Source organism: Lottia gigantea (genome assembly GCF_000327385.1).
Source record: "Lottia gigantea unplaced genomic scaffold LOTGIsca_219, whole genome shotgun sequence".
Lineage (NCBI taxonomy): Eukaryota > Metazoa > Mollusca > Gastropoda > Lottiidae > Lottia > Lottia gigantea.
The window spans coordinates 30,412-46,769 of NW_008708547.1; the positions used below are offsets into that span (position 1 = coordinate 30,412).

At 30.9% G+C, this 16,358-nt stretch overlaps 3 protein-coding genes across 3 annotated transcripts in view; 1 reads left to right on the forward strand and 2 right to left on the reverse strand.

Annotated features, from left to right (window-relative positions):
- LOTGIDRAFT_174811 (hypothetical protein) overlaps nt 1-1,334 on the reverse strand; it is a gene marked incomplete at both ends in the record, with an annotated part of 7,162 nt that extends 5,828 nt beyond the window's left edge. Inside the window, one exon of the mRNA XM_009054468.1 lies at nt 1,043-1,334. Coding sequence (XP_009052716.1) covers nt 1,043-1,334 — 292 coding nt within the window. The remainder of the gene's footprint in view (nt 1-1,042) is intronic.
- Nucleotides 1,335-4,230: 2,896 nt separating this feature from the next.
- Nucleotides 4,231-9,743, forward strand: LOTGIDRAFT_143936 (hypothetical protein; the record flags this gene model as incomplete). The annotated part of the gene is made up of 10 exons (XM_009054469.1): nt 4,231-4,344; nt 4,793-4,947; nt 5,432-5,550; nt 5,924-6,082; nt 6,418-6,571; nt 6,882-6,984; nt 7,325-7,454; nt 7,842-8,027; nt 8,919-9,003; nt 9,440-9,743. The coding sequence occupies 10 exons, from the start codon at nt 4,231-4,233 to the stop codon at nt 9,741-9,743; spliced, it is 1,509 nt and encodes a 502-aa protein (XP_009052717.1).
- Nucleotides 9,744-12,903: 3,160 nt separating this feature from the next.
- LOTGIDRAFT_143976 (hypothetical protein) lies at nt 12,904-14,565 on the reverse strand (the record flags this gene model as incomplete). Its single annotated transcript, XM_009054470.1, has 2 exons — nt 12,904-13,256; nt 13,341-14,565. Coding segments are annotated over 2 exons (1,578 nt in total), but the record flags the coding sequence as incomplete, so codon positions are not given.
- Between the last annotated feature and the right edge of the window lie 1,793 nt (nt 14,566-16,358).

Genomic DNA, 16,358 nt, shown 5'->3' on the forward strand with positions numbered 1-16,358 from the left:
TACTTTTCTCTGTTTCTGGATAACGGGTATAACAGAGTTGTCGACGATAAATGATGGGTTGTATTTGGTGTGCTTACCTAAACCAGTAAATATATCTGAAAAATTGTCTACTATATTGTCCACAGTATTACACGATGGCTGTACATTATGAACCTGTTTGTTGAATTGGATTAGTCCTAAACTCATTGATGTTGCAAGGCTTAATAATGGACTAGACCTGACCGTACCCTTTACTACAATGAATTTTACAGTTTCTGTTTTGCTATTATTTTGGCATGTCACAATAGCATTCATGCTGTCTTGAATTTTGTTAAAACGATCTTCATCCAATAAATTTGAACTTGACCCAGTGTCTATTTCAAATTGAACAAATTGATTTTGACAGTTGATGAAAATTCATCTTTATCAGAGTTAATCCAAGTTTTATAAACACAGTCCGAATCAGATACATCTTCTTCATAAACCTCCTTTACTCTACTGTGCTTACGATATTTATTTTTAGAACCATGATTGCGAGGCTTTAAACATTTGACAGCAAAATGTCCGTAACCACCACAGTTGTTACACTGAACACCAGATGCGGGACAGTTGTGTCTACCCTGTTGATGGTCGACATTACAAAATGAGCAGTCTGATTTTACATTCTTTGGTTGACTTTTATTTTCTTTTGACCACCGTCTGTTTCTTGATTGACTTCTTGGTGTGTTAGGCCTGGGTTTATATGAAAGGACTTTATTGACTTGACGTTCCCTTTTGGCCTCTATTTCTCCTGCTCTACGGTGAGTATCTTCTCTGCTTTGAGCTTTCTGTAAGAATTTTTGTAAATCATACTTTTTGTCCATAGCCTGTCTTCTAAATTCAGTGTCAGTAATAGTCAAAGCTAGATGATATAAAATTTGTTCATCAGTGTCATTGAATTCACAGTACTGAGACGCTTCACGAAGCCTTACTTCATATTGGTTGATTGTTTCGCCTTCCGTCTGACGCAAATTCCCGAATCGAAATCTTGCATGGGCAGTGTTTTTGAGTGGAATATAGTAACCATTTAGCTTTTCTACTGCTGCTGTGTATGCTGAATTGTTTGCTCCCGTTTCTTCTTCACCCTCACCACTGTCATCAGGTGTTACATCTCTAAGATGTTTGATCTTTTCTCGAATATCACGTCCACCGTAAATCTTCAAAGCATCCAGTCTATCCTGGTCATCGGTGATGCGAAAATAACGAAGACGGGTTTCGAACTCATCCATCCATTTTTCCCACTTTGGACCGGTTGAAATTGGGTCAGCATCAGCAATGAATGGTGATATCTTAATGTCTCTGCTAGGATTAGCCATGTTGCTGTTTTGGTTTGGCCTGGTTGTATAAACAATGAAATTCTACTATTATTGACTGTTGGTGGATGATGGAAAATGTTTTCCCGCCTTTCAAAATTTACACCTACTTCAAGCAAAAATGAAGAAATTTGTGTCTATTTTTCCACAAATGTCAATAAAATTTAGTCTACAAAAGTTCTTTAAACCGGCACCATCCTCGTCGCCATATGTAATTGTAATGGCCTCACTAGCTCATAGAATCCGCAAAAACTTAATTTATATATTTAATTATCAACAACAATGGCGTCATACATAAACAAACTATATAAAGATCTTGATAATCCAGTAACTAAAATTATGCAGGGAAACAACTCTATTTCGAGTTCTAATTATTCAGACCACAATACTACATTAATTATACCACCCGGTATCCATACAACGTGTTTTTCTAGACTTATTTATAGATCAAACATTGTACATGAAAATAGGTGACGCATTCTGCCGCAGTTCCCGAGTTGGTTGCTCATGAAATATGGGTCAAACTGAAGGATTCATTAAGAAAATCGAAATAAACCAATTTCTATTATTTTGTAGAATATCTGAGGAAACATCTAAGACATAAAAATTTTTTTACGTTTCTTTTACTTTGACGAAATTCGGTGTTGAATCCTTATATCCACGAAAATAGGTTACACCACTGTATTGTTGTTGAAGGTTGTTGTGTCCAAATCAAACAACCCCTTTTATGAAATACAGAAACAGTACAGTTTAGGCATTCAAAAAATATTAACATGAATCAGTGACAGAAATCAGTTGAAAGTTTTGTTCGAAAATTAAACAATATTGCCCATTCCAATGTATCAACTTTTCTTATGAACTGGCTTACATATCAGTAAATCAACTGTTGTCTGAATCCTATCAATGTCACGTGTTGATTATCGGCTATTTCCGGTTTTAAAAAAAGAAAGCGAAAGTAGATGAACATTGGTAACATGAACATAGTCACTGATCTATATAAATAACATATCAGTGACATTGATCGTCAAAGGTTAATATTTAGTGTTGTATATATATACTATTAGAGAGAGAGTCGACGCACACTTGACCTCATTTGAATGAATGTCCCACCTGAATGACAGGAAGCTTTTACATGTCATGTAACCTGCATCACTGAAATTGACCTAGGCTGGGATTGAACTCTTTACCTTCAGGTTAAAGGGAACAGTCTGCATTTTCGGGGATTGATATTGGTCTTTATTGTGCTTTGATAGTCTTAATTAGAAGTACAGTGGTGTAACCTATTTTCGTGGATATAAGGATTCAACACCGAATTTCGTCAAAGTTTAAAAAACCAATTTTTTTTTTTTTTTTTTTTTTTTATGTCTTAAATGTTTCCTCAGATATTCTATAAAATCATTAAAATTGGTTTATTTTGATATTCTTTATGAATCCTTCACTTTGACCCATATTTCATGAGCAACCAACTCGGCAACGGCCGCAGAATGCGTTGCGTCACCTATTATTTACCGGGTGGTATAATTAATTTCTCTTAATATTTATCTTTAATACCAATTCTTATAACTAGTGACAATTCCTTTAAAGAACCACAATTTTTTAAAAAAAATAGTGACTGACAAAATAAGATACGTAGCGCGATTTATTTCTAAAAGTCATTGAAACAACATAAGAATATGGTCCACTTTGTGTTCCATAGAAATGTACTGCTGACACGGAATCCGCTACTTGATCACGTGACTATTACTGATTATGTAAGCTTCAAAAACCCTGTTTCTGACACATGATTTGTAAAGTTGATAAAATGTAAATTAGTGAATTTTAAAAGACAAACAGCCTACTGTTAAGGTTACTCAAGGGCTATGCAACAGATTCAGCTTTACTTAGACTGTCTAGGATTGCAGAATGATACAAGGAAAATTACAATAATGTAAATTCTGAAAAGATTGAAATAATACTATGCTTACAAATAATCCAAAACAATTGTTATATATTGTTATTGTTAGTGGAATTATAGGTTGCAACAAAGGGTATGATTTGATTGTCATGTTGGATATTTAGGTCACTAGGTACTACGGTTTGCAATTGGTCGATCCAGAAACTCTCTCTGCAATCGCTTGGTTTTGGGTTTAACAGGCAATAAGGGAACATATTCAATTGGCAAGACAAGAATATCTTCAATGGAATGATTGGGTAGGTTGAAATAATTCACGATTGGTCTATCTTTAGTTCGAAATGATGGCTGCTAAAAGGAGCATTTTGGGTTTCTCCAATATATTAAACATCATATTTTATAATTATTATTTTTCATAATTAGGTAAATTAAATTTTTATCTGACGTCTGACATCTCAAATATTTTCCTGCTTTTCTTATTTTCAAAATGATGTGAAAAACGTACATATTCCACACGGTAGAGGTTTTTGAGATGCAGGTAGGAGCTGAATGACCTTTAAAAGATTGTAGAATGAAAACAAAAATTAAACCATGATGTTTGCCAGAGTCAAGATAGGTTCCTCAATGGAAATTTGTTTAAGGTAATCTGATGCCATGAATTGCGGATGGCAGCTGTTCAATAGACATTTCATATCACAAATGTATAATAATCTAATAAGTAGGTTTATTCATGTACATGATCATTGTAACATGATATTTTCAAAATCCGCACTTTTTTGTTTATCACTCCTTGTCATTAGAACAAAAATAGTTCGCTACTGATATGAGAATATTCAGTGATCAAAATTTGGAATAAACACCTTTTGAGTTCATTTTTTCTTTTAAATTTCTCTTTTAAGAAATACACAAGAAACTAATCTGAGTGATCTAGAAAATATTAAAGATATCTAGAATAAAACCTACAATTAACTGAGGTAAAAGCAACAATCTGTGAATATTAATAGAAAGATGAACGAAGAAGCAGTTAAATTAAGTGAGAAGATAGTACCTAGTAACTATATACAACAAGGTATTCAAGCTAAACATGCCAGAGAAAATTTAATACGGCAACTTATTCAACATGTAAGTTAAACCCCTTTTACATTACAAAATTTATCTGTTCTCAGAACGGAATGAATGAATTTTGTGACTTGATAAATTGGTGTACTGTAAACGGTAACCGGGCTGAGAACGCTTTACTGTAAATGCTTAACAAACAACATACTCCCACTTTTATATACTCATTGAAATTGTTTTACATAGCTCTCAGTTTTGGCTGTCATTTTCTAGAATTATTCAACTAATATCTTGTTGATCTTTAAAAGATAACTACATATAAGCACAAAAACCAACAGTCTAAGTATCTTGACAGTTATTGATATTCTACCATATAAAACACAATCTGTGATATATCAAAATAACAGTACATATTTATGCAAAATCAGGAACATCTATTTTCAACTGTAGATTGCAATTTGAGGTGTGAAAATTTTTGCATGATTATTTATGATATTTGATACTTTAATTTTAGAAAAAGATGCCTGACACTGGTTGGGATAATATTACTATAGAAATGTTTTTACAAGATATTGCCATTATGGATAGCAATAATTTCAATGGGAACTGTGGAGTTGGTGAAAGAGAAGCCAGAATATATTCTTCATTAGTTTATAAAAGGCATTATGGGTAAAAATATTTTAATGCAGAATCACACTTGTGATCATCTAAATCAAATCAATTGTCGTAGATTTTACAAGGGCCCTTGATATATCATAGATAAGACATGAAGTAGAACAGTCTTCAATCATATAATCAACATTTTTTTCCGTGTAAGTTAAAAGACTCCAGAATTTCAACATCCTAGCTACAATTTGACTTGATGTTAAGATACTGTCATACATAAATAAAATTGCATGTTAAAGAGTTTCAAGACTGGCCATTATTTTTGAATGATAATTATTTGAAAAGGAAGTAGTAATAAAACTTGTCACAGTGACATCATATGTTATTAAATCTACAGCTTGTAACAAATTAGCCATAGTGAACCTTTTTGAGGTTCTCAAGTTCGAATGAAGCCTTTTAAGTTTGACTCCTGAAAACTTCTATGTTATTGACACATCATTGATCATAGAAGATTTAAGAATCTGCCTTAAATATGTAAAGTTGTTAGTTTAGGTCATGGTATAGGTAGATCAGGTGATATTACTGCAGTTCAACCAAAAGCTGCTGGTTCTAGTTTACTGATGAAATTAACCAATTCACTGGTTCAGGATGCTATTAAAATTGCAGGTATAAAGGATTGCAGGATACTTAAATCTTGACTATGTATTTTGTCATTTATGAAACTTGGATATTTTGATTCATTTATTAAAACACCTGTGTTACATGGCCATACTTCAATATGAGGGGAAATCTACAAAAGTGCTTCTTTTCTACACAATAGTGGATTTTTCTACAAAACCCTTTCATATTTTTAACTGTTCCATGCACACAACAGGTCTTTGAATTTGTACCCCTCCCAAAAAAAAAAAAACATTTTCCATGTCAACCTCTGTGACAAAGGAAGTGTATGTTGAAAAATTTGAAAACCACTATCATGACCTACAGTATTTTGAAAACTCACCATATGTTGAACTTGGGTTATTTTTTTTTTATTTTTTAGGTATAAAGTCTATCTCCAATTGTTTTGTTGTTCCTATGGCAACAGGGATGAGTTTGACGTTGTGTATGTTGACCCTGAAACAGAAGAGGAAGACTGCCAAGTATGTTTTGTGGCCTCGAATTGATCAAAAATCTTGTTTTAAATCTATTCTTACAGCAGGTTTGTAAATAATTGTTTTTTCCCCACTGATCTTGTTTAATATTGACTTGAGATAAGGACAAAAAGTTCAATTTAAATTAAAAATTGTTGGGGTATAAATAGCTGGGTCCGTTTGAATTGTAAGTAAAGATGATGTTTGACCTGCATTTGTTATCAAGATTGGAATTTTTTGGATTCTCAATCTGTACAAAACGAGTGGATTTGTTAAAATTCCAAATAGGATTGCAGAAAGATATTTGATTATATTGACAAGTTTTTGTTGGGGTCTGCAATATTTGCGTGGGTCAAGATATCTTGTTAGGTAACAATGATTTTGTCTTTATTTTCTTTCACAGGTCTAGAGCCAGTTATAATAGAGAATGTTTTGAATGGAGATGAACTTCAAACCGACATTGGTGCCATCAAATATAAAATCTCTGAGTTGGGAGCTGAGAATATTGTATGTATTATGACAACTACCAGTTGTTTTGCTCCAAGAATACCTGATAAGTAAGTGTTTGCTTAATTTACTCATGTGAAAAATTCAATCCCAATTTCCAAACTATCTGCTAAGCCCTGTTCACATGAGCAAGATTTTCGTCATAATTTTTCTTTGATAAATGTGTCCAAATTTCACCTTGTTGGAGAAGCCTGACTGACAGCCTTCTTGTCGAATGCCAGCAAGGAAAATTTTCTCTTGTATTTGTTAAGTGTTACCGATGAACAACAGCTTGTTTCATCAGAAAACAATTTCTGGCATGTTTACGTAGGTTCCTACAATAAATTATATTATGTTATATATTGTTATTGATAATTGTAGATTAGAAGATATAGCAGTTGTTTGTAAAGACTTTAACATACCTCATCTCATTAACAATGCTTATGGTTTACAATCTTCAAAATGTACACATCTTATACAGCAGGTTAGACCGTTTATATTTACAATGTTAGGGTATAATGATTGTGCAAGAATGATTTTATAATCACATGATATATCATGTTGTATTCATTATTACACTACATCATTAATTTGATTATCATTAATACAACTGACTAATGATTAATACTTGACTGTAGTATTGTAATATTATTATAGTAGTAACTATAAATAAAATATTTTATGAATTTGTATATTTTTTATAATTAGTGAGTTATCTTTGAGTTCTTTTGAGAGATCCCATTCACAGAAACCACAAAGGTAATAATGTCATAATGTATCCTAAGATGTTGAGTGATATATCTGTTGGTATAATATTATTACAGGCTAGTCAAGTGGGACATGTTGATTTGTTTGTACAAAGTACTGATAAGAACTTTATGGTACCAGTAGGTGGTTCTATTATTGCAGGATTTGATACCAGTCTTGTTGATGAAGTCGGAAAAAATTATCCTGGTAATGTCAACATATTTTATTGACTTTCTAAATAATTGAAACATTGTATTATGTTGATGATAAAAATTCTTACAAGCAAGATCTCGTCCAAAGTATGTTGACATACCCCAATTCAGGTGTTCTGTAGACATTTAAATGTCTTAATTTCAATGAATAGGTAGATTTTCATTTTTTCATCTTCAAAGATTCTGATATTTGTATTGAATAGTAGCATTAATTGCTTTCACATGAGAAATGTGTCTTTAGAGTACAAACTTTATTTGTTCTGTATACATATATACATAAACTATGAAATTCACTTTCTTACCCATCTAAACAACAGTTCAAAATGAATTGAAAATTAGTCATATGAAAGCCCATTTCTCAAAATAATTCTTTTTCTTTAAGGTCGAGCATCTTCTACTCCATCTTTAGATCTATTTATAACATTAGTATCCATGGGAACAACTGGCTATAAAGCATTACTCAGTGAGCGTAAAGAATTATACAAATATTTAGCTGAGAGCTTACAATCAACAGCTGAAAAACATGGTGAAAAGTTTCTCAATACAAAACATAATCCAATATCTATGGGTAAGAGAAAATAATTCCTACTTTTGTTTATACACCTCAAATATACTCATTGTGAAAATATACCAACTGTCTTTACAAGAAGGTTGAAGTGGTACAGGATTAAAGATGGGTTTCCTTATTTTTTAGTCTCAAATGAAGCAAACTATTGAATTATCATGTATTTTTAATCATATGTTGTTCTTGTTGCATATAATTAAGAGTTTTAACCAATCATAAATCATTTTGAAATTTGATTAGGAAAAAAGCCCAAAAATCGGTAGAATCGGGTATCCAGCCGGTAGAGCAGTAGACAACATGCAAAAGCGGTAGAAACCCGACAACATCGGTAGATTACACATTTATGATAAATATACATGTATGTACAGTCTGGATAACAAAAAAAGACTCTTTGACTTTTCTTGATCGGTCCTTCATTGGAATTCTGCTGGTAATTTTCTTCCAATTTAGCTAATTAGGAATTAATTATAGACATGTGAGAAAAACTGATATTTTTCCAAGTCAGTAGAACACCCTTACTTTCTATTTATATAAGTTTTAGCATTTTCATTTTCATAAATGAAAATAAGGGAACCCATCTTTAAATGAAACTAAAAAAGTATGTGTCAAGAAGAGTGTTTGAAGTTCTGTGAAAATAGATTATTACAATGTCAGATATTTTTTGAGTCATACCTCTATTTTTACATTATGTCCTATATTAACTACATCTGTGCAGCAAATATCAGAAGTGTATAAAATGTACAAATTGTGATGCATCAAGTTGAGAAATCAAGGTGCCTTTCCAATTATTATGGAGATTTTTACAGATATAAGTAAAAGGTGAAGGGAAAAACTAGAATATTCACAATATAATTGAATGCATTATAACTACTATGTGATTTTGATTTTTTATAGGTATAACCTTAGATAAATTGAATATGCATGTGTCTGCTACAGAAATAGGTTCCATGTTATTTACTAGATTTGTGTCTGGTACAAGGTGGGTAGAAATATATCAGAACCGTATTCACAGGTCATTGGAATAGTAATTTTGGATGACATTATTACTAGTGACTAATGTGAACCCACGGTTAATACCCTAACATTAACCATGTGCTTTCACCTTCTTAGTGCCCTGTGCTTGCTTCTTCCATTGTTAATGATAACCTAAGAAAGGCATAGAATCCTTTAGATAAACATAACTGGCAGCAAAATTCATCTTTTATCTGTTTGACCATGTCAGAACCTCACATGTATCATCTTGTAACACAGGAAGCAGTATTCCTATGATTGCACAGGAAGGGATATGATAGTCATGTTGGGAAAATTTATCTCGGAAGTTTATTAATTAAATTTATGTTTGTCTGTACTGGATGTGCATAAAGCTCCTGCATCTGTTACATATCTTGAAAAGTTGAATTGATTCAATGTTTCAGAGTAATAGCCCCGGGCAAAGAAAATACCATAGGAGGTCATTGTTTTAAGAATTTCGGATCACATTCAAACAACTATCCTTCATCTTATTTAACTGCTGCAGCTGCCATTGGTATGAAAAAATGTGATGTAGATCTATTTATTACAAGGTTAGATAAAGTTTTAATGAAATGTAAAAGTGATCAAAAGGACACAAACAATATGAACAGTGTATCTAATCAAGACAATGTATCAGAATTTGAAACATTGACTATAAATGATCAACCAGAATGTGATAGTTTATCCAATAAAGATGTCAACTCTTAATATTTCTTTTTTCTGGTATGTCATATATAACGGTAAATCTACATTGATATGTCATATAAAAAGGCAAATCTATATTGGTATATTAGTATGTCATATAAAAACGCTAAATCTACATTGATGTGTCATATGAAACGCCAAATCTATATTGGTATATTAGTATGTCATATAAAACGGTAAACTATATTGCTTATCTTATGTAAATTTCATCAGTTTTACTGTGACTTCAAAGTCAGATTAAACCTTATTGTGAAACATCACACAACATTGGTGAACGTGGTCCTCTCTATCCAAACAGCTTCATATGTGGTTGTGAATTACAATTATCAAAACAATCTTTTTTATATGAGAGTAGTTGCTCACACAATATAGTATTCACTAGTTTCATGTGTGTTAAAATTTACAAAACAAACCGTAAGTAGAAGCATGTTATTAAGCTGGCTTGAAAGTCAGGTGACCTCAGTCCCTACTCAGGTACAACCTGGTAGAAATATGTCACGAATAATTTGTTGAAGAGAGAACAAATACCAAAGAAATATATAACATTTTTAATACTATAGTTGTAACACATATTGCACACAAACATCAGTAAAAGTGATCAATAAGAATAAAAACATTTATATAAAGTACCAAAATCAGCATTTCACAATTAATTTTATTTCTGATCGCTGTGAATTTTTTAACATATAATGGTTTTGCAACTGACAAATTTATGAAATAACCATATATGAATACTTCACGTGCAATGATTGTTGAAGTTACCATTTGATATGTTGAATGGCAAATGATATCATGTGATAATAAATTAATTTCCAATTCATTTATTGGAAAAAGAAAAAAAGTAACATTTTCTCTCTATTTGTCACATGAGAATATTTTGAACAATTAGATTTAAAAAAACAGGGTCAATTTTTTCAAAATATTATTACCAAACCAATGGAAATAAGAAGTCAAAGCAAAAGCTATCCAATACATTTACTTTTATACAACACAATCCAAAGATCAAAAGGTGTCTAGATTTATCAGTGATTCATTGCAGCACTAATACATAATATTTAGCACAGAAAAGTAAACACCTCTCTAATTTAGCAAACATGAAAAAGACTGAACAGTTAAAAACATTCAATACACCCATTATTCACATGTGCATAATGGCTCAATTATTACATGCAAATGAACTCAACATATTTGTTAAAGAGGTTTGGATAAACTGAAAACAAGGTGTTACAGCTTGATTCTGTCATGTCAAGTTATAAAAATCTTGAGAATATATATACCTGTATAAGCATATGTAATATTTGGTAGTTAACAAAGTTCCTTAACAAAGACATGATAAACAATTCAGACAAACAGAAGAGTAATGAATTATCTGGTGCTAACATTGTGCAAAGCTGTTTTTTATGTCAAATCTCCTAAGATAAACAATAAATTATATAATGTGACATTTGATAATAATATTTGCACACCAAATAAAGGCATTACATGTATTATATTAAAAACTGTATCATGTATGTGTGAGGTATGAACTCAATGTCTCAGCACTACAAGTGATTATGAGTATGAATAAATATATAGTATATAAATAAGACAGAAATATTTCACTTACGAGGGTAAAAACAATACAAAAAATTAGACCAGGGACAGAAATAAACTATGAATGTATTCCACGACAGAGAATAGTTGATTAACCAATATTAGGACATCTTAAGTAAATAAAATAAACAAAGAAAAGTTATATTTACTTTTATAACTTAAATTGAATCAATAGCAAAACCAGTTCTACCAGTTCTTCAATATTTAACTTATGTATTTTGTTCAACTTAATATGTTATTTGAAATGCAGCTAATGAAAATCTCATGCCAGAAATTGATGTTATCGATAAAAATGAAAATCAATAACTGAAACAGACCATTATTAATAGATAAACCTGATATCAATCATTGTCTTTTTGAGACAAAATCAATCTTTCTTTAGTACATTCTGATAAACAACTGAAGCTAATGGTCTGTATCATCCCATGCCTTATCAGTCTATAATATTTAAGACATCTATCAAACGTAGCTATGTGTCTTTCCTCCTCAAATAGCACAAGATAATTGACTCAAATATTAAACTATCAGCTTTAAATTTACAAACCTTTAAAGATGTGCCTAATATTATTAAATTAAAAATTCCTGCCTCAATCATTAGCACTTCAAAAACAGTTGTGGGTGAACTTCTGATTTAACTAAGCAAGGTAATAAATGTTAACAAGCAATGAACAAGCAACAAAACAAGATTCATGAACATTGTTTAAATAGCAGCAGTATTATCGATAACAGAAAAAGAGATAAAACACTGACAGCAGTATGTATTTCCAGCAGTAACAACAGAAATACTCATTCCACATTTTATCAAAAATAAGTATAGCAATCTATTAGTCTAAAACCTGCTGACTTCTAATAGCTGTAGTTGACATGGGCGGCTAAATAAGACTTTTAATAAACAGATAAATGTAATCAATTAAAATAGACTTAACCATACACAGCAAATGTGGTGATATGCTGCAAAATGCTTAATCTTAATGTTTTGCCCATTTTATGTGACCCTGCATAAGCTTATAACCATCAAAACATATATCTTGCTGAGTGTTCATGGTGGTAAACATCCAAAGTTTACCTCCTTTAATGGAGTATGTGGATTGACTCCAATACCAGCAATAATTAATAAACCATGGTGAACTTTAAAATCTAATTCTAAATCTTTATGTATTTCATTATCAATACTCCATACAGATTTCATTTTCCTTTCTTCACGACCTTTCTCTTTTTCTTCTTTCTTCCTTTGAATTTTCTTACGTTTTAGTCGTTCTTTTTCTGTTAATGTCATTCTATATTGAGGTCCAACTAGATTAGATCGTGACTGTTGTATATTGTAGCTAGAACCTCGAATGCTTTCATTTGGTAGATCTGAATCTTCCGCATCTGAATCTATTGATAATGCTTGTAATGTCATAACACTTCCAGCTCGCTTTCTTCCTCCATCGTCCCATGTTGAGGAGCTAATTGAAGTAATCTCTTCATTTTCTAAATCATTTATTACTTGCATAGATTTTGAACGATTAGCAAGCTTTTGTTTAGTAGAAACTTTTGACATTTCATAGTCTATCTCAGAAAAGTCATGATCTTTGTAGCTCCAGCTGGTTGGAAATCTAGGACGAAATCTCACTTCTTTGACACGAAAAGTCTCAACAAATGGAAAATCAAATTGATTTTTTGAGTTTCCATGCCTCCTTAAAAATCTAATGAAATCTTTTCTTTCAACCTTTTTAACTACAGCTATATCCATACAACCATCATTTAAATGAGTGAACTTACTTAATCCTTGTGGGGCGAATTCACAAATACCAGGCACAGTAAAAATTCCCACATTCATAAAATCACCTTTTAGAGTTCTCCAAGAGTTTTCTTTTTTTTCTGCCAGCTCGATGAGAGAACTAGTGGAACCTGATTGGTGTAAGGGTTCCAATTCTTCTACTTCATCATTATGTACAGTTGATGTTGCTGTACATATTTTACAATGTGTTGTACAACGTGTACAAGTCATTGGAGCTATAGCACCAGGCACTGGTATATACTCAATATCACATTCATACGATCTTAATTTAGATTTAGTTAAAGCTTTTAAAAATGATGCCTCAACTTTCTTCAGTCCAATTGAACTATAACGACTAATAAAAGTTAAAACATTTCCAGCAAAACCATACTGTGAATTGAAAGCCCAACGCTGAAATTTTTCGTTGTTATAAACAGAACACACATCCACCATGTAACGATTGCCATATAAAATATGTAACAGACCTGTTATAGGATCATCTGTTCCCATGACAGAACTAGCTATATGATTAGTCTTTCCTGTTGGTATTATACCCATAGATATAGCAGCTTTCACAGGATTAATATTACATTTAATTTCTACACCATAATCTTTATTAGATTGATTTAATAATCCATTTACTACTTTATTGACAGTACCGTCTCCTCCCATACATGCTATACAATCATAGTCTAATAAATTCAGATGAATTAAATCTTGTTTTATTTGTTCATTATGCATAACTTCTGTCATATCAACATTACAATCAGCAGTTCGAAATATTGGAAGAATCTTTTCACGAAATAATGTCATGCCTGTTTTTTCTCCAGCATATTTTTGAATGAAAAGTTTCACAGATTTGGGTCTTTCTTCGAATGTCTGTAACACATCAGAAATTTTTGATACCCATTTGTTACATATTTCTTCACTTGGATGTTCAAAGTCAATCATTCTAGCTTTCATCACATTGGCAGATTTATAGTCATATGTCAATAGTCCAAACCCTAGACAAACGCCTTCGCCGTCTTTCTGTCCGGATTGTTTTCGACGCCGTAATTTAACTCCAAGAATTTCACGAAATTTTAGAAAATTTTTCTTCAAAGCAACTTTGTTGTTGTTACTTTTAAATAAAGACTTCAGTCCTTTAGTTGATCTAGGTCTTCTATGACCCATAGGATTCATGGGTTTCCATGTTAATACTCCCTGGGAAAATAAAAGATTACAATCATATCCTTCACCTAATATATCAAATATGTCTGCCAAATCTGCATCATTTGAAAAGTTGTTCACATGTTGTATTTCAGGTGCGAAATCTCGACTCGGCCCTCTTCGATGTGTCTGTTGATGATGGTTGTGCCGGTGAGCAAGAGGACTCGGCCTATTTGTGGGTGTTGTATCGCTTGTTGACGATAAATCATCGACTGTTGGTATTCCGTCTTGATCAAACGAGAAATCGTCTGTCTCTTCCATTTCCTGATTACTATTACTAGGAGAAATATAACCTACGTTAGTGTACATAATTTATTCCATTTTTACTGGCTCACTCACTGACATTGATCAGAAATCATTTTGTTTTTGTTTACATGCGTAGTCAGGTAAACAGGAAACGGAAGCACCTGCTTGAGAGATAACTGTTTTTACCTCCAATTACCTCAGACTACAAATAAAATATACATGTCGATTGGGGATATAGTTATGTGTAGTAATAATGAAGACTGATATTTCATAATAATTATGTGAAAATATGTACAGTAATATTAACCTAGTTCATTGCACTCACACTCGCATAAATTGTGCTACAAGGTGGATATGCCTAAAGATCAATTTGGCTTAGATTCATGGGTTAGGCTTTTCTAGAAATTTTTGATTTATTTTCACTTCAAAAAGGCCATTTCCTTGATTGTCTGGTGTTGCCTAAGCCGTTTAAGTTTATTAATACTATTTATAATAATAATACTATTTGTACTATTAATACAATTTTTTTATAATATTAATACTATTTATAATTTCAATACTTTTTTTTTAGATATAATTTAATATTATTTGTAATATTAATACCATTTATAATAGTAATACAATTTATAATAATACAATTTATAATAGTAATACAATATATAATAGTAATACTATTTATAATGTGAATATTAATTTAAAATACTTTTTATAATTTTTATACTATAATATTAATACTACGTATAATTTTAGTTCTATTTTTAGATACTATTTATAATTTTTATACTATTTATCATATTAATACTATTTATCATATTAATACTATTTATCATATTAATACTATTTATAATGTTAATACTATTTTTTATAATATTAATACTATTTATCATATTAATACTATTTTTAGATACTATTTATAATTTTTATACTATTTGTAATATTACTAGCCTACTATTTATGATTAATACTATTTATAAAATTCAATAGCCTATAATAATGATCTCTCAATTTAAAATAGGTTACAGGAACAGGACCTCAGTCGTATTGAAATGTGTATGATGAAATTCAATATCTGAGAATCTCAAACAGTGTGGACATATCGACTGTTGGAACCGTTTATTATTTACTTCACTGTCAGTATAATTTTAACCCTTTCCTAACCTCTAACCTCAAATAAAAACAAGAAGCGGTTTAGTCAGAGTCAGCAACCCCAAATGCAACAGAACGATTTCTTTTAGATAATCTTTAATTACTAACAGCAATATGGAATAAAATATACATAATAAGTAACATAACAAGATTTATGGAATACATTATCAATTCATTTTTTTATGATAAATGACAGCAGTATGAAATAAAATATACATAAAACTAGATTATAAATTTGTGAATGGAATATATTATAAATTCATTTTTTGTGATAATCTTTAATATATATCAGCAGTATCAAATAGAATATACATAATAACATAACAAAAATAAATTATAACTTTATAAATTTGTAAACATTATTTATTCATAAATAATACATGGACGGAATTGTTACATTTAAAATCTTGGAATGTGTTAGAAGTACATTATGTCATGTTTTACAATTTTAACTTTATTAGTAACTAAATAAATATACTAAATTGAATATGTACAATCATCTTTTGCTGTGATCAAAGATTCCTTGAGTGAAAACCAGGAAATACATCATAATCAATAATCCTTGAGATAAAATCGAAAGTGTATATTTTCTAATAAATAAAAAATGGTGTGCAAAATCAAGATCTATTTCAAAATTTGTCATTTTCCTAAGGTATGACCTA